This window comes from Carassius gibelio, chromosome A23, assembly GCF_023724105.1.
Source record: "Carassius gibelio isolate Cgi1373 ecotype wild population from Czech Republic chromosome A23, carGib1.2-hapl.c, whole genome shotgun sequence".
Classification (NCBI taxonomy): Eukaryota; Metazoa; Chordata; class Actinopteri; order Cypriniformes; family Cyprinidae; genus Carassius; species Carassius gibelio.
Genome location: NC_068393.1, coordinates 13,705,356 through 13,724,517, shown reverse-complemented (window position 1 = coordinate 13,724,517; position 19,162 = coordinate 13,705,356). Strand labels below are relative to the sequence as shown.

At 36.5% G+C, this 19,162-nt stretch overlaps 2 protein-coding genes across 7 annotated transcripts in view; both read right to left on the bottom strand.

Annotated features, from left to right (window-relative positions):
• The window catches only part of LOC127944899 (eukaryotic translation initiation factor 4 gamma 3), a 38,572-nt gene extending 27,191 nt beyond the window's left edge, over positions 1 to 11,381 (bottom strand). Inside the window, exons 1-5 of one of the 5 annotated variants that reach the window (XM_052541309.1) lie at positions 10,761 to 11,380; positions 6,594 to 6,648; positions 3,190 to 3,360; positions 326 to 418; positions 3 to 35 (exon numbers count right to left, since the gene is read on the bottom strand). In XM_052541309.1, the coding sequence (XP_052397269.1) occupies positions 3 to 35; positions 326 to 418; positions 3,190 to 3,360; positions 6,594 to 6,648; positions 10,761 to 10,918 (510 nt within the window). In that variant the 5' untranslated portion in view covers positions 10,919 to 11,380. Of the gene's footprint in view, positions 1 to 2; positions 36 to 325; positions 419 to 3,189; positions 3,361 to 6,593; positions 6,649 to 10,760 lie in introns of all 5 variants that reach the window. The other 4 variants (XM_052541311.1, XM_052541313.1, XM_052541312.1 and 1 more) reach the window with 4 other exon arrangements.
• Positions 11,382 to 12,774: 1,393 nt separating this feature from the next.
• On the bottom strand, positions 12,775 to 18,600 carry LOC127945190 (putative beta-lactamase-like 1). 2 transcript variants are annotated; one of them, XM_052541806.1, is made up of 7 exons: positions 18,431 to 18,600; positions 18,131 to 18,269; positions 17,426 to 17,535; positions 17,153 to 17,310; positions 15,766 to 16,004; positions 15,050 to 15,155; positions 12,775 to 14,894 (listed from the first exon to the last, which is right to left on the bottom strand). In XM_052541806.1, the coding sequence occupies exons 2-7, from the start codon at positions 18,234 to 18,236 to the stop codon at positions 13,916 to 13,918; spliced, it is 1,698 nt and encodes a 565-aa protein (XP_052397766.1). In that variant the 5' UTR covers positions 18,237 to 18,269; positions 18,431 to 18,600; the 3' UTR covers positions 12,775 to 13,915. The 2 variants fall into 2 exon arrangements, with proteins under 2 accessions (XP_052397766.1, XP_052397767.1); XM_052541807.1 differs by lacking the exon at positions 18,431 to 18,600 and having other exon boundaries at positions 18,131 to 18,393.
• Positions 18,601 to 19,162: the final 562 nt, after the last annotated feature.

Sequence of the window (19,162 nt, the reverse complement as noted above, 5' to 3'; positions counted from 1 at the left end):
ACCTGGTGATGGGTAGGACGATGCCCAGGGGCAAACTTGAAGGCAAAGAGTGGCATAGCAGAGGGGAAGAATCAGAGAGAGAGAAAGAAGCGAGAGGTAAGAATGATCGCCCACAAACACATAAACCACAAACTGTGCGTGGCATATGTAGTGCACTTCCTGAGAGGAAGCAATGTCGCAAGGCAGGTTATATGTACCATATATACACAGCACCTACCAATGACCACAAACCACACCATAAACAACAGCACAGCGCTCAGCAGAAAGGAAGCATTTCTAACAGAAGTCTGATCTGAAAAGATGACATGGTATTACAGGCACTCACCGGGCGGCTCTGAGGCTGTGCGTTCATTGGCTGGGTTGGTGTAGAGTAGACCAGAGGGGTCGTGCCGGCATTCTGCCCTGGTGTGTACGGAGACTACAGAGTCACGGGGTCCCAGTGAGGTCGAGGAGGAACGACCACCGGCAGAAAAGAGAAACAGCTAATTAGGATGGATGTGAGTATTACCCTCTCTGATAAAATCCCTACAGCTGAGCGAGAGTGTGCTATGTGAGTGTGGGTGACAGAGTGAGTGTGTCCACTCCCTGCCGCTGCAAACACTGCGGTCTGCTGACACTGACAAATCTGCCATCTCCTCAACACTGCCTTCAAGGCAGAGAGAGGGAGAGAGCAATAGAGGCGTAGTCCTGAGCAGACGGGAGCGGGCGCAAAAGGAGCATTTGTGTGCCACTGGGTTTGGGATATATTGAACTATACAGGAAGACAGAACAGTTGCTTTCATTCAAAGCAACTTACAGCACATTTAATTCACCATCAGTCGACCTTGCTCAAGGGGAAGAATGGTGATGGCTTGAAAGCTGTCCAGTGTGGGGTTGAAACCTAAAACCTTCTGGTTTTCCTGAAAGGATTAAAAAATGATTGGCCAAAAGGCATAGGTAGACGTTTTTTCCAAAGTGACTTACATTGCATTCAAGCTATACATTTTATCAGTTGATGCACTGCTGCACCGCACTGACAGAGTGACCAAGTCAGCCTATAAGAATGATTTCTGATTTGATTCTGATATTTTTTCAAGGTTTTTAACCATTTTGCATATGCATAACTCTAGAAGTTTCTTTAATTGTACTTATTGGAATATTTAATTACACTGAATTATTTAATGGATTTACCAACCAACAACACGGGAGTCTGTGAGTGTTTTAACCGATTCATGAAAAGAGCCAGCTCAGAAGAGTCATTCATTCATAAATCAGACTACACTGATCACGCTGTCAGTTTGTTTTTGCATGCAGCCAGAACAATTATCATTATATTAAATGATTCACTGATTGCATCATACGTTTTAATGCTAAGAGTCTTTTATTTCACCTTTTGAGTGTTGCATGCTTGTTCTCTGGAGTCCGTGCCACCCACACGAAAAAACCTCATCTGTGTTCATTTTGCAATACCCAGTTACAAAACCGGTTAACAGTAATCAGACCTCAAACCACTTCACAGCAGCAGATATATCTTGATCCACCTCTGACATCCACAAACCTCATTGATTCTTCCTCTGCATTCACATGCACAGGCTTTGATAGAGGAAAGGGTTGATGCGTAATAAAATAAGGTTTAGCCTTTGGAGCACTCTTAGCCTATTAATAGGCGGTTGTGCTGGCAGTGTGGTGCAGGCGTAGAGTGGGAATGTGAGCCCTGATCTCAGACAGATAACAAACTTGAGAACAGCTGAGTCACCCTCACAGTCTTTCTATTCCTGTGGCAGAGTCAGCCAGGCACAGTGTGCATGAGTGGCTGTGTGTGTGTTTGCGTGACAAGGCATGAGCTCAGCGGACCTCTATTCACCCACGGACACTGGTGATGGGCATACTTACACAATGACACACGTAAAATCTTCCCTGCAGGCTAATTATGATAGAGAACTTCCGGCATACCCAGATATGCCAGGTCGGTATCAAATACAGTATTACCAATACAGACAATTGCAAAGCACTTCACAGCAGAGAGAGGAGTCTAGCGAACAGGTACGACTACCATATTTTTCGGACTATAAGTCGCACCTGAGTATAAGTCGCATCAGTCCAAAAATACGTCATGATGAGGAAAAAAACATATATAAGTTGCACTGGACTATAAGTCGCATTTATTTAGAACCAAGAGAATACATTAACGTCTGCAGCCACTAGAGGGCGCCCTCTAGCGGCTGGAGACGGTAATGTTTTCTCTTGGTTCATGTCAAAATAATTTTTATAAATAAGTCGCACCTGACTATAAGTCGCAGGACCAGCCAAACTATGAAAAAAAGTGCGACTTATAGTCCGGAACATACGGTATACGTCAAGCATCTTCTTAGTTTGCTAGCTTTATTTTACCATCACAGTAAGATGCACTGCTTTCTGTTTGATAGCAAGCACAGCAGGTTTCCAAAGATTATGTAAACTTACAATCCTATCTGCTCAGGTCTCAAACAAATATTTGCTGAGTGCAAAAATAATATCAAAATCAAATCCATCTTAACTCAAGCAAACACACTAGGCTTTACATCCTGTCTAAGAAATCAGTGTTACTAGAGATCAAAAATGATTTACCACAGAAATCAATTATTTATATCATGTTTGTCAAAAGAAATATTTGGTATCTGCATCCTATTATGTGGAATTCTTTCCATCTGACCTCTAAAGACCATCTATCTGTGTGTAATGTACCTGTGAGAAACAAGATCCAAACACTGATGTGCTGATTAATGGTGGCAGGCATTAGGGCTGACCAATATAGCCAAACGTAATATTTTGTTTCTCAGTATTTTGAGCCTTTTGACTATATTCATTATCATAACAGCTACGCATTAGCTTTTTTTATGTAGTATTTTTGGTGGAATAGATTTTCGATGGAAGTATAGTAATCTCTTAGGTTTCATTAAAAATGTGTTTTTCGAAGATGAATGAAACCCTTATGGGAGGACATGAGGATGAGTAAATGATGTCAAAATTTTCATCTCTTTAAAAACTTAACTGTCAAATTAAAATTGCAATAATATGTCTGCAGGGGTCACAATGTTGCTTACTTTTATTTATACTATAACAATATTACAAATATTCAATATATTGCCCTGCGCTACAAGGCATACAAACACATAAAACGACACATTTAGACAGACAGAAAGACTCAGGCAGTTGTGCGGGTGCACTCACCCCTCCTCCTGCCTCCCAGCCTTTAGGGGGACCATACAGATGCGCAGTGGATATTGTTGAAGCTGATACCTGAGAGAGTCCAGGGGAGGAGGCAAGACCCGACGGAGTGGCCGCTAGGTTAGGGTGTCCCTTGTTGATTTCATGTGCTGTATATAGGGGGCCAGGGGGTCTCTGCACCCAAGAAAACAAAGGGAAAACGGTGTCAACACTGAAGAGCTGGACAAAACAATAATTACTGTTTTTAAAGTCAGCATGAAATTACATTAACAATCCCCCTTATTTTTGTAACTCAAGATGCTGAATAATGTTTTATTTGGTAACAACATGAAAGGAAGAGGGCATTAGAAAGTGACCGAACCAGGAAAACCAGAAGGAACCAAAAAGTACGTTTAGAGGGCTAGCTCTGAACATTTGAATGATATTTTGTTGTTGTGTGTTTTTTTATATCTTTATTTGTTATTGTCATAACTTTTTGTACATTAAAGTTTACCACAATTTATTAAATTTGATTTTAAGAGAAGCTACACCACGGTCCAAGTTTGTTGTTGTTTTTTTGAAAGAAGTCTTTTATGCCCACCAAGGCTGCATTTATTTGATGAAAAATACAGTAAAAACAATAATGCTATTATCAATATAATAAGAAAAACATATTTCTAAGAAATTAATGTGTTAATTTCTAAAAATATATATATATATATATATATATATTCTTACAGATCCCAAACTTTTGAGCAGTAGTGTATATTACCTGCAAAACAAATACATAGCTATTTGGCTATTGGTTAAGATCACATTCCCACACCCACAGCCTTGATGTCATCAAACAACTAAGGATGTCATCATGCGGCTTTACTTCGTTTCAGATTATATTACATTTCCATGAAAGACAAAAACTGATGAATCATGCTCAGTAATACCAGAAACATGCATTAAGAAAGCAAATCCTAATGCATTAATTAAAATTTTTTATTTATTTAAATACTATAGTTTGAGGCAGCTTTCCTCATGGTCAGACTGTGAACAAAGCCGAAATAAGTATTAAACAATAGAAATTAGCCTTCATCCTGTGTTCTCTAAACTACATCTAGTAGACAGGTTCTTTCTATTACAACAAACATGCTCTGCTTACATAGATAGCATTCAGCCACTGCATAAACTCTCCTGAATACTCATTACAGCAGCAGCAACAGCATCTATGGTCTGTTATCGTTGCTTATACAGGCATATGAGAGAGAGCAGTTTCATTGTCAGTTCTCCCTGGATTTTTAAAGTTGCTGCTGTAATTATAAATTGTAAATGCAGGCCAGAAACTGAAAATGAGATTAACTTGGTGGTTGCACGGCGAGAGACTGCAGGCCGAGCCATTCCATAACTCATTAAAGAAAACAAGAAACCTGCAATCCCGTCGTCTTCCTCGCAGATCAAAGGTTTTTAAACAGAGAGTGGCCTGTTTTTACCTACTGTGAGGGCTAAAGAACGGTCATCTATGAGCCAGACGTGTTCATCTGGAAGCTTACAGTAAAACAAACATCTTTGCCACGGTTGTACAGCATCCGTATTCAATGACAATCATTCAGTCTGAACTAAACACCTGAAATTTCAGGACTGGCTTCCTGGCTTTCCCAGGCAACATCAGCAGGTGGAGAATGACCCACTTATTGCAGAGATTACACAGCTTACCCAGCAGCCTGGGCTTTTCCAGGGTGGGGTGCTTCTGTGCTAAAAGAGGGTGGGTGAGATCAAACACGCAGCCCTATGGCTCCCAGAACGAGGGGCTTTCTGACCCAACACAGGAGAAAGACCAGCTCCTCAAAATACAAATAAAAAAATCACCCCAACCTTCTACTTCCCTCATTACAGTACAACATTACATGTTCAAACATCATCAGTCCTGCTCACTCAACCTCATGTCAGTCCAGCCTGCTGTCAGAAATCTATTTATTTGCCTTCTGGGGCAAATATAAAACACTTGGCATGCTCTCTAGTTGTGACAAATATATAAAGAAATTTTATTTTAGAAAACTGCAATTTGGCCATTTGTATCCATGTCTGACTTTTTGTGGTATTTTTACAATAATTCTAAAATATATAACGTACTTTGTTTTATATACAGTACAGACCAAAAGTTTGGACACACCTGCTCATTTAAAGAGTTTTATTTTATTTTCATGACTATAAAAATGTAGAGTCACACTGAAGGCATCAAGGGCTATTTGACCAAGAAGGAGAGTGATGGGGTGCTGCGCCAGATGACCTGGCCTCCACAGTCACCAGACCTGAACCCAATGGAGATGGTTTAGGGGTGAGCTGGACCGCAGACAGAAGGCAAAAGGGCCAACAAGTGCTAAGCATCTCTCGGGGAACTCCTTCAAGACTGTTGGAAGACCATTTCAGGTGACTACCTCTTGAAGCTGAAGCCAAGAGTGTGCAAAGCAGTAATCAAAGCAAAAGGTGGCTACTTTGAAGAACCTACAATATGACATATTTTCAGTTGTTTGACACTTTTTTGTTATGTATATAATTCCAGATGTGTTAATTTCATAGTTTTGATGCCTTTAGTGTGAATCTACAATTTTCATAGTCATGAAAATAAAGAAAACTCTTTGAATGAGAAGGTGTGTCCAAACTTTTGGTCTGTAATATATATATATATATATATATATATATATATATATATATATATATATATATATATATATATATATATATATATATATATATATATATATATATATATATAAACAATACACTTTTTATTATTAGTTTTTATTATTGAGGTTTTTATTATTAGTGCTCTCAAAATCATGGAATTTTTTTATTAAATTTTTTTATTTTTTTATTTTATTTTTTATTATTACTAATGTCATGATTTTTCCTCACTTCCAGTAACAGAATATACACTACCAGTAAACTTTTTTAAAAGAAAAAATGAATCCTGCTCTCCTGAATCATTACTCAGCTACAGCAGTAAACAGCTTCCACCCATACACTTGGTGGTCCTCATGTTGATGACTCAAATGCACTGCGGTAAGGAGTTAGATAATTCAATGTTATAAGACATCTGAGGGACAGAAGGGTGGTCTGATCCCAAGTTTGAGTCAAAGCAATCATACAATATTTTTGCATCATTGCATCATTGTCACGGCCACAGGTGTCCACAGACATGCATCGAGTGGGTCTGAAGGACTAGGCTAGTGGTTTACAATAAGATCGCAGGCAGATGATGTGCTGTTTCTGGCTGTGGAAAAACAACATGTTTGTATACACTGCCAAAGGATCCCGACATGTCATAACCCCTTTAATATAACTAAAGCAAAAGGGACAGCCCTCAGGTGGAGCCCCCATGATGACAGATTCATATCTAGATGTGAAAGTCAGCGAAGATAACGGAGCGTTCAACTTACACTGTAAAAAGCAGTGACGGGGAAGATTCGCTCTTCCGGGGGCACTCTTGGGTTCCTAGAGGGGATATTAAGGAAAACTCTGAGGCAGAAATTATTTAAGACCCAACACAGCAACAAGGTGGGAAAACACACATGATGCATGAAGGAAACTGTTCAAGCGCAGTGACATTAAAATGAAAAGAGCTGACAGAATCAAGCAGATGAAATTTATCCACATGAAAAATAAACAACTATTATTACTATTACTACTAGTAAAAATATTATTACAACTTTAAAATGTATTCCAGATGAATTTTTAGCATCATTACTCCAGTCATCAGTATCGGAAATCATTCTAATATGCTGATTCGGTGCAAAACATTTCATATTATTATCATTGTTTAAAACAGTTTTGCTGGTTGATATTTTTGTGGAAACCATGATGCATTTATAAATTTTTTCAGGATTCTCTGACAAACAAAAAGTTCAAAAGAACAGCATTTATTTAAAATATATACATTTTTTGTAACAATGTTGCATTTTTTACTGTCACTTTTAATCAATTTAATGCATCCTTACTGAATAAAAGTATTAACTTCTTTAAAAAAATTACAGATCCCAAACATTTGAACTGCTACGTGTATATATATATATATATATATATATATATATATATATATATATATATATATATATATATATATATATTTCAGAAAAAAAACGTTACAGAAATTTTAAACAATTTTAAGCACAAACAGCTAGAAATATACAGTTACACTTTACAAAAAGATAACTTTTTTCACTTTCAACCCATTCTAAATGACATCACAAACCATTTATACAAACACATAACTTCACTTTGGATATTGTATTTAAATATGCAGATTATATGCTTTTAAAATAAAATTTTAATTAACACATACTATCAATAAAAAATATATACATTTTTATCATGATTTAATTTAGCTGATTTAAATATGTTTTGATATTTAAATGAGTATAAGTGACACATTCCTGTTGCCCAAACAGTAAACATTTTTGCTAACCACACCGAGGTCACCGGTTTGATTCCCTAGGAAAGCATGGACCAATAAAATGTGTAAATATCTTAAACAACAATATTCAATACATCACAGAAGTACAAACACCTAGGTTTGCAACACTTAAAAAAACATAAACAACAATCAACAAAAGTAATGACAACCAGTTCTGGGCCCAATATCTAGCCATCAACTGACCCTGTGAAACTTTCCACACGTGTCTTCAAAAAGAAGTGACCACTCTGAAAGAAACTCTACCCCATAACTCATTTTGCAGTGTTTCCCTGTTGCTGTCAAGACATGCCAGCTCCCATCAGCGTTAACAACCTCCAGCCACACCGGAAAAAAACATGCAAACTTTACATAACTCTGCTCAAAACTGTCCTCAAAATTCCTCCATGTATCAACCATACTTCACATTACTGAATAAACAGTGTCTTTTGAATGATGGAGCCATGCTGTGCCATTCCTCAAAGAAATGATGTTCTAGTAACAGTGAAAATCATCATCTGTTGCAACAAGGTAGTCATACACGAGAAGCTGATTGTGTATTAACATGCTGCTGGAGTACAGAGGATGGAGATGCATCTTCCATCTCCACCCCAGCAGCAGAGCCGTGCCGCCTCAGTTCTGTATCTACAACCAGAATACAGTTAAGAGGGCAGAGAAACCCTTCCTCCTCCACTGCACCACAGGCACATACAAGCAGAGAGAGTTCAAACAGAGATAATGGACAGCTTACTGTAAAACAAGAGCTAGTTACTCAATTTAACTTTCCTTTGGCGCCCTGCCATGAAACGTTTGCAGTAATCTCAGGCTTAAAACCATGTCAACCTTTTACAGTCACAGTTTCAACTGGCTTATAGGTTACAGATGATTTTTTTAGTGCTACAGTCTCATTTACTAAGATTTACATTTGCAGTGTCACAGTTGTTTTCTCTGTGTTCTGCTTCAAAATGATCCTCAATAGCTTAAAACACTCTAAAAAGCTATGCAACGCATCATGGTCTAAATATACACCAGAGCGCTACATGAAAAAAATTACTCCAAATATAAACTAACATGTTGTTATAAGAAGCATATAAGAATGCTTAGGCTGATCTCATGCAAGAGTTTGTAGCAGATAGTTCTCAGCTAGGAAATATTTGCAAGTAGGTTTCCTGTCAATGAACAAGTAAATGAAACCAGTCCATTTTTTTTACATAGTCAAAAAAAAAGAAGAAAGAAACCAAAAGCATTAACTGTAAATGCGTTTGGGGAATCTCACAAAATAACTAAAAAAAAAAAAAAAAAAAGACCTAGAGAGAGCCATTATTGTCTCTGACTGTATTATTATGCATTGTTAGCACTATTTTCCCATGTACACAGTCTAATTTAGTCTTTAGCCCTGTTATTCAACTCCCAAAAACAATTAGATGGATTTAAGTGACCCACTGCAAATAGTAGACCAACACGTCAAATTGTTTACTTGCTTGTGATGACAAGTGGAAGTTCTAGAAGTCAGATAGGCAAAAACTACCCTATAAACCCACACAGTCAAACAGCAACTTGTTTTTCCTGGAACCGAGATGTTGACAGAGGGGCACGGACAGTTACAACAGAAGGGCGTTAAGCTTTTTAATGCCATTAAGAAATATCAACAAGACAATAAGGGCAAGCAAAAGTATTACAGTTTATCTCTGTGGAAAAACATAACCTGAACACTGTTTAGTCCACCCTACCTTACTGTCAGGAAGAGAAATAAGTGGTATATGTGGGAAGCATTGCATTCTTACAGCTTACCAAGATGTGAAATAATCTTAAAATGTTTTAGTTCACCCAAAAATTAAAATTATGTCATAATTTATTCAGCATCAAGTTGTTCTAAACATTTATGAGTGTCTGTCTTCTATTGAACACAAAAGACGACACGCTGAAAAATGTTGGTAACCAAACGGTTGATGGTGGTGACCATTGAATTCCATAGTATTTGAACAACTTGAGGGACAGAATTAAATGTTTTGGGTGAAAGAACCCCTTTAAGGCAAGACACTACAGGCCAATGTTTTTTTTAATGCACCCTCCAAAATAAACATTTGAGTATACACTTCATCTAAATTGCACTAAATTTGCATAATATCATGCATTTAAATGCATAATAATATTTAAAGGCAGTTTTCTCCATAACTAAATAAATAAATAATATAATGTCCTGAACCACAAATCTACACTTCAGGAGCACCTACATACACCAAATTTTACAGAATCTATATTCTGAAGGTTTTTACAGAGGAGTTTGTATATCATCTGCCTTTATATAACATGGACCGTCTAATTTATTTTCTGAGTGATAAGACATACCCCAAACACTCTTTAATATGACAACAAAATGAAACATGAAACATGATCTTGGCTTTCATTAAATGCCTCATCTGCATAATACAAACCTGTAAAACCAAACATGTACTGTGTCTTCTTAATACACTGCAATTAATCAACAAGGTAAGTTTGGTCATATTAGTTTACCCAATTCACACGTGGTGTCTTGGATTAAAGGGATAGTTCATAAAATAATAATAATAAATTAATAAATATGTCATAATTTACTAAGCCTTGTGAGATTTTTAGTCAGAATGACAGTTTCAGTCACCATTCACTATTAGTGTGTTGAAACCGATGCAATGAAAGTGAATGGTGACAGAGGCTGTCATCCTGACTAACATTTCTCACGTGTTTCGCTGCGGATATTCAATCACTGGTTTATAACAACATAAAGAGTGAGAAAATCTTGAAATAATTATTTAAATATCATTTAAATGCGCTATCTTATTTCTTAAGCAAGACAGAAAAAGAGAGCTAGCTTTAGCACTGTCACGCAAACCGGCTGCTGTTTGACAGCCACATAAACAATGTTACTTCAATAATAGCTTGTTAAGAGACAAAACCAGACTTAAGCCAGAGCCAAACCAAATCAAACATAAAGTTATGCGGCACACAGTCCAACACACTCCAGCGCTGTCAAAACCTAGTGGCCCGCCCAGCCTAGACAGCAGTTTCGGGCATCACATGCACACCTAATCGAAATGCCTATGGTGTTTAAAAATGGGTTTTTAAACACAACAACAGATAAAGGTTTGTGTTGGAAGAAGATGCTTTCAGAGAAGGATACTGTGTCGGCGGCTGTTGAAGCACCTGTGTCCCCGGCGGTAACGTTAGCGGTCCTGGTGTCAGGGTGGACCGCAGCTGACTCGAGGGTGACGGTCCCGTTCCAGGTCCAGCGGCGGAGGCAGAGGCTGGTTTCGGCACCGCTTTCGGCGGCAAACTCATCGCAAATAAAAACAAAACGAACGCAGGGCTTTACATATATTTACAATAATAAATTATCTAGCGGCTAAACTGTGCATGTAAAAAATATATATATATATTGCTGCCGAGTTAGGTCAACACCGGGCCTTTTAAGATAAGGTTGCCGGTGTCTGAGCGGATAGAAAAGCTTTAGCTAACAGGTTATTGATAAAGTTAGCCAGCTATCGTTCGCGCTTATTGTGGTTTATCTTCATTGCTGAAGGTTGGGGGCTGTACCCCCTCCCCTGCCGGGGTTTCCGAGGATCTAGTTGGCCTCTTCTTGCCAGGGCGATCTTGAAAAATGTCCCTTTGGAAAATGAAGAACACTTTGTTTACAACTGCTCTTTGACGAGAGTATTTCCACGGAGTGTGATGATTCCGTTCAACATGGCGCTGTGGCCGCCTCCGGCAGTCCTACAGGACCGAGAATTCGTTTTACTTCGGGTGTTTTCGTGTCACTTCGGCGAGTGGAATTTGCAACGAGTGTGTACGGAATGCACTGTGCGGAATTCATAACCTACTTGGATGTCAGCCAAGAATATAGTAATAAACGCTGTAACAGCCAAGGAATGGTTTAGATAAAAATGCGGGTTAAGTGCTACCGCTGTATATAAAATATGCAAACCTTTCGGTGTTTGTGGAGCGGTTTAGCCCCGATTTGTGCTGTTACAGTGACATCTCGCGTCACACAGTTCAGCTCATGAGAAATGGGAAAAACTCCAGACTGACCTATTTTTGGACTAGCCTCTATATGCAGGATAATTATCATAATGTAGTAATAATTTATAAATTAAAAATGCTTTCTTATAGCCACACACACTTTCGACACTTTTGTATCCATAAAAGGAATAGTCTGTTTGACTCCATAGATAAATTGAGCTCAATCACAATCAGTTAGCCTATTAATTAGTACAACTGTATTAATGTTAAAGCTATTCTTTTCTTTTGCCAAATCTTGCATGGTACATGGAATTGCTGGTAACAATGTTTGTGTGTGTGTGTGTGCGTGTGTGTGTGTGTGTGTGTGTGTCTGTGTGTGTGTCTGTGTCTGTGTCTGTGTCTGTGTGTGTTTACATAAATTTTAATCATTGAATGGACTTCTGTGCTCAGTCTAAAGTGTTTGTTTATTTTATTTTCACCCTGATTCGAAAGATTTAAAAAGTGAAACTGCATCCTTTGTTATAATAAAATGTAAGATTATTTACAATTTTATACAATTTTATTTTGCTGGATAACAGAAAGACAAAATACAATATTCCAAGTCACATATTTTTCAGTTGCTCAATTTATGGTTACCTGAGAACTTCACTCTAACATATAGATTTTTGGAGATTTGTAGGTCAACAGTTATGTACAGCTTGATTTTCAGTATCCTCAAGACTTGATTTCAAAGAAACAACACAGCAATGACAGCGGATTAGAGCTAGTGTTAATCTCAGCAAGACCATATGTTAGCTCAAATGTTAAGGACTGTGTGCACAACTAAATGCATTTTCAGTTGGTTAGTCACAATTCATTTCTAAAGTACAGTATATCCTGTTCTCCAACAGTGTAGAGTGCAACAATGATTCTATATTATAATAATGTTTTGTTAATGTCCCCAAAAATGTTCTCTTAATGTTTAAATGTGCATTTGAAAATATATTTGGTTATTATTACATTAACATCTCAGATCTTATAGAATACAAATTTACTGGTACAATCAAAACACATGTAGCGTCCCACATTTGTATATTAGAGTGTGTGTATATATATATATATATATATATATATATATATATATATATATATATATATATATATATATATATATATATATATATATATATATATATATATGTGTGTATGTATGTATGTATGTATGTATGTATGTATGTATGTATATTTACATTACATTAACATTTATGCATTTAGCTTATATTGTTAAGTATATGTATTTTATTTGTTTAGGTTGTTATTTGTTAGGTTGTTAGAGTGTTATTTGATTTGTTTGTTTAGTGCATATACAGTAGTGTGTAAGAGTACAGTATATAGATTTAAAAAAGCAACATTTACATTATTGATAAAATCAAGGTGCTAATATTAGGCCTGTTCACACCAAGAACGATAACTATAAAGAAAAAATATAACTGTATTAGCATCCACATCAACTCACAATAACATTTTATTAATCACACGCTGCAGTTTTGTCATCTGCCCCTTTAAATGGGTGGTGTTGGTGCAGTGGATAAGACATATGCCTTTGGTCTGAAGAGACCTGGGTTCGAATCTACTGTGAGACGCCAGTGTGTGCCTGAGCAAGACACTTAACCCCTTGTTGCTCCAGAGGTGTGTGACATCTGACATATATAGCAATTGTAAGTCGCTTTGGATAAAAGCGTCAGATAAATGTAAATGTCAGGTGGATTCTGATTGGTTGTCTATTGCAGTGTTCACCAGCTGGGGAAAATAGTTTTGAAAGTGATTCCAGTGATAATGTTTCTCTGTGTCCGTATCTTTTGTGTGTGTGTTTTATGGATTTCCCTTTTCTCATAGAATTAGAATGCTTAAAAACTTTATAATTATTGTTATAATAATCATCTTTGGTGTGAACAAGCCTTTACAATGGTTTGTATTTTAAGTAAAATAGTATGTATAAACCAACATTGGAATATGCTCTAGCTAAATCAAGGTCACACAAAATTGGGTACTTGGAAACTGATGCACAGGTGCAAATGCTTAGGAAAGGCACACACTTTACTTTTAATTAAGACATGCAGTTCAAGCATTTTAGAAACACACATAAAGGACAGTCGATGCCATGATATTCCTGAATGATATGCCATGAAAACAATAGGAAAAAAGTATTCTACATATACGTTCAGCTCTTAGACACATGTTTAGTAAAATGCAGAGGTTGAAGTTCCTCAGAATTTGACACTTTCTTTAAAGAGAGCACCTTTTAGCGTAACAACTCAAAAGCTCAATCTACTGATTTCTTCATCCGCTGAAAATCGGTTTGCGGGGAATTCGTGTGACTTTATAAGTGTTTAACCCTGGGACATCAAAACCTGGTGAGAGCCCCTTTTTGTTAAAGATGTAAAAGTTAAAAAGCTGTCCATCCTGAGATTCAAGCGAAACAGAAGCAGCGTTAACTTTCAGCTGACAGGGATATTCCTTCTCAAACACCACCCTGAAGACCCTATCCTGGAGATAACTGAGTTTCAAACTTCTGTGCTTCATGGGAACCATGGTGTCTACTTGAGGTCCGGTCTGCTCCAGAGACAGCACTCCATCTGCATCTGCTTTGATCTCATAGAACGTTATGTTGCTATAACTAAAGTAACCTATGTAGGGAACAGGGTCCGGAGGAGGGATGAGAACATGAGGTGCATCTCTAAAGGCATTTTCCATGGCAGGAATGAGTGAACTGTAGACTTTAGCCACAAGATCCTCATCTTCAGGTTTGGTTCCAGCCATTAGGAGGACCAACCCCAGCTTCAAGCGAGGAACAAGGGAGAGTGAGGCCGAATAACCGTCTAGATCTCCATCTTTGCGGATTACGTCATAGTCCAACTGTTCTTTTACCTCCCAAGGTGTGCCAGTTTGATCTGCAAAGTAACTTTTTTCACAGCGAAACAGAGGAGTTAACATGGTTTTGAGGGTGTCAGGCTGGAGAACCGGGCGGTGGTATGCACCCAGAAGCATCATCACCAGTTTGGCCATGTCAGCAGGTGTGGAGTACATTTGCCCTGATGGTCTATACCAACCGAGGTCACAGAGGGGTGCGGGACGCCCGCTTGAGTAAACTCCTATTGCCATTTGGTTCTCTATTTGAGAGTTGATTTCGAATCCAGTGTCCTCCATTGTAAGCGGCTGTAGGATATTTTCAGACACCCATCGCTGATAATCCATCCCCGCTACCTTCTCTGCCATCACGTGGGCCAGCAGGGAGAAGGCCAGGTTGCTGTAGTGGCACCTGAGGACAGCAGAGGACTAGAATTACTTCCTCCAGGGAGAACCCACAAATGCATTCCTTGCATCTGCTGTCATCAATTATTTACACCTCTTTTCATTCATTAAACATCCTCTCAATACAAGTTTGAAGAGGAAAATATACTTGTGCTAGCTTACCTTGTTCCAGGGTCAGCCACGAGAACATCATCTTGTAATAAATCCACAGCAGCCTGAGTGTTGCCTTTCCACAGTAAAGTAGTCGCCCTGAGCCGCCTGGGTAAACCTATAATTAATGAACTATGAATTAGAAATATCCAGTCCTTCATATTTTTATTTATTTGATATAGTGCTACCTTATCAGCCTTATCAAAAAATCATTATCAAAGATATTTCAATATTCTGAAGTTTGCCATTCAAAAGTAAAAGTGATAGAGGCATTAATATTCATTTTCAAGCTGATTATTTTCATGTTATGGCTGCTGCTAACCAAAAAATGGAAGATATTAAAAATATGTTCTATTTTGTCTCAGTTAAATAAAAAATGAAAACACTGAAAACTAAAAATCTGTCATTTTGAGAGCTGCACCAGTACAATAATGTGCATGATGAAATATTGATATATTTGATAAAGATTACATTTAAAAGTGCCATTAAATTCTTAATGTTGTAAAAGATTAAGTGAACAGCAAAAGTAATGTAAAATGAAATGGGAAATAAACATGTTAAATTAAATATTAAATATAGGTTGATGTGTCCAGTATTGAATAATGCAGATAGATAGATAGATAGATGGATAGATCTTTATGTTTACAGTCCTAATTATACCCATGCTAATAATCTTTTATTGATCTAAACACCACGTCAAGGTCAGTTACAGATACTGTGGTCCTCACCTGACAGCTGACTGGCCATCCTTCTCAGGGTAACTGAGGAGACGTGGACTTGAGCCTCTCTAATGCTCATGCCTTCAGAGATGGACTTGAGTTCATGATCCATTCTTTTCCCCAGAGGGTTTTTTATGGTGAAGTTCTTAACATACTTCCCCAGAGGGTCATCCAAGGAATCCACTTTTCCATCCTCCCAAAGTTTGTACAGCATCAAGGTGGGGAAGATTTTAGACAGGCTTGCAATTCTTTAGTGGTAAATCCAAAAATAAATAAAAAAACACTTAAAAAGAAGCACATAGGGGCCATAAGTGTATAATGCTTAATATTTATAATGGAAATATGTATAACTACATTTGAATTTCTAAGGGGGTGAGCATCAACTTTTTAAATTAAAATGTATTGTTATTAGTATGAAATTAATTTTTGCATTGCACTATTATAGCACAGTTAGCCAACCATTCAAATACATTTGAAAGTTTTGCTAACATTTCCATTATTTTTCGAAAACATTGTTTCTGAATGTTAACCAAAAGTTCAAACTGTCTAGTTTTTCATGTTTCTTTTATCCTTTTACAAACATTATGAGAAAGATACTTTTGAATATTCTCCGAACAAACTAAAGTTTAACGTTTAAAGAATTTAGATGAGCATTCAACTATTTAGATTAAAAATAATGTTGATTTAAATAATGTTTGCTAATGTTTTGAAAATGACCAGTTAATACACTGTAAAAAATGGAACAAGCTATTTAATTTAAAAAAATGAAGGTAACAATATTACACATCATATTTTTTAGTCGTTTTTCGGGCTTGATTTTTTAAATGGAATCTACCTGAATAAATCATGTGAAATCTCCTAAATTAATGAACCGATGACATAATGAATTCAGTATAATTAGTGAAATGTGCTCTTTTATTTTAAGTTGATTTTCAAAAGTCTGTGATTCTGAGTAAGGTCTGTTTATGTTTGACTTTTTGTTTTATCAGTTCTTCAATTAAAGCACCAAAACTGCTTAAGTGTCCTTTAAAAAAAATGAAGAAAACCTATCTCTTGGTTTTATTAGTAAAAGGTCCTCAATATTTTCTATATAACATTGAATCACAATTTCTTTAATGAAATCTACACATTATTTTTAATTATCACCTTAATTTTATTAGTGAAAATTACAAGACCCGTGATTCATTTTTTACAGTGCATCTTTGAACGAACATTCTATCAATGTTACAAAAACATTGAGAAAACCTTGCCAGTTCTAGACCTTTAAACAAAACAGCAGTTTTTGTGATGGATCAATTTAAGCTTTAATTAGATGTGAATCACCTCTAAGCCCTGAAGCACAAGAATGTAGAGCGTAATCATCAAATCATAACTTTGAAAAGCCACTCTAACCCACCGGTAAACTGTGTACTCATTTGTTGGGGGAGACGTGGGGTCACTTCCATTCCTTCTGCCAAAGTTCCCGTTCCACAATACAGAATCATTAAATATTACAATGGCAGAGATGGCTGGCAGTTTTTTGGCATCAATGCTGGTCCTCAAAAGCACATCTACCTAGAGTAAATTATATTCGTAATAGTTGTCAAACATATTTTTGTCTAAGGAATCTAAACAGAAAGAACTTGTAAATTACTATTTTCTACTCATCATTTGAATTCAGTGGTCTGACCTTGTCCAGAGCTTCCATAAGGACAGGAATCGGGTGCTCCAATGGCACAGGCTCAGGGAAACGTGGGCACATCTTCTCCACTTTTACTTCTTTTGCTAATTTTATATCCACTGTAAAGTAAAAAGATCATATAGGATATGACTCATATGTGTAAACACATACTGTCCTTGTGACACAACAACAACAAATATATGAACTACTTTGAGTTAAAGGTGGCACAAAACATTGTGACTGAAGATAATAACAACATGTTAATGCCCGAATCACTCATATGACATTTATCATTATATAACATAGTGCATTTGACATGTAATGGAGCATGGGGTTCTGTACATAAACATGTATTTTATTTAAGTTGTTTTTCCTTCCCCCGCAGTGATAATCAGGCTTTACAGCGCACAGTAATCTACAAGCTACTATGTCACGCTCTGGGTAATCTATAGACATCTCTTACAAACGATGAAATTAAGCACAAGGAGATCGAAAAAGCCAAATGTAAGGATGTTCCCTAATGCTGTAAGTGTTATCTAGGCATTTTAAAAAAGAAATAATAAAAGAATAGACCCAGAACAAGATTTTCTATTTGTGAGAGCAAAGCGCATCTTTTATTCTAAGTATAAATTTGCCATCCATTCATTGAGGTTTGATGGCCACTTCCCAAATCTTTCTACAGTACAGCAGCCCTTTTAATTTGTATCATTTTACCTGGTTTTGCTTTGGGAAGGCTGTACTGCCAAATGAAACAGCCCGTCATTACAAAGGAGAGAAGCAGAAAGAAAACCATTCCTAACTTTGTCCATTTCACTTTCATCTCTGCAGTCTGGTGGACTCCTTTTCTGGCAGGCTTAATTAGAAAGGACAATTTCACAGACCGCTTTCTGAATGTTATATATTATTTAGGCTCGCCACATCACGTATATTGCACATACTTAATGTATATTTAATCTTTAACAAGAATCATAACAATGGTGTAATATTCTCAGGATAAATTGTAAAATGTCTTACCACAGGGTTTACTCCTTTATGACAAAATCAGAGTTCTGTATGATTCTGTCACAACTGTTATGACTATCCATGCAGAGGATTGCTTTAATAAAAAAAATTTAAAAACACCTTAAAAGTGTAATTCCATTAGAGCTGATAACATAGAGACATAACCAGAGCTTACCAATCACTCACCAGCCATGCTTTAATCTTAACGATAACCCATGCACCGACTGCTCAGCATCCTCTCGGCCAACTACAGGCCTGCACGTCATAATCTGAAGAGATCCTTCTTTAAAGCCTCACTCCTGATCTTCACACATCCATTCTGTTCATTCAGTTTAAATGTTATCTTTTATGTTCATATGTATATATATATATATATATATATATATATATATATATATATATATATATATATATATATATATATATATATATATATATATATATTAGAATTTTAACTCATTACTTTTCTAAATTTAAACTTCTCAATAATCCTTAAATTTATTTATTTATTCAGTATGACATAATCTCAGAATTATTTTATTATTTAGTTTGGTTTAGTTTTTTAAATCAGATGATTAATGTTAGATTGTAAATCATATTTACTAACTTTACTCAACATGCATAACAATTTTTTTTTTTTCCTAAAAATCCTTTCTGCTATTTATTTATTGATTAATTGAATGATATAATATAATATAATAATAATGTTGTAATTCTTTTAGGTTTTTTTTCACTTCTTAATAT

What these genes read in the sequence shown, in the direction of transcription:
- LOC127945190 (XM_052541806.1), bottom strand. Translation starts at nt 18,236, where the DNA reads ATGAAAGTGAAATGGACAAAGTTAGGAATGGTTTTCTTTCTGCTTCTC. An exon ending in TTATGGAAGCTCTGGACAAG is followed by an intron (nt 17,311 to 17,425) that starts GTCAGACCACTG and finishes AATTTACTCTAG; the next exon opens with GTAGATGTGCTTTTGAGGAC. An exon ending in GATGGCCAGTCAGCTGTCAG is followed by an intron (nt 15,156 to 15,765) that starts GTGAGGACCACA and finishes CATTAATTATAG; the next exon opens with GTTTACCCAGGCGGCTCAGG.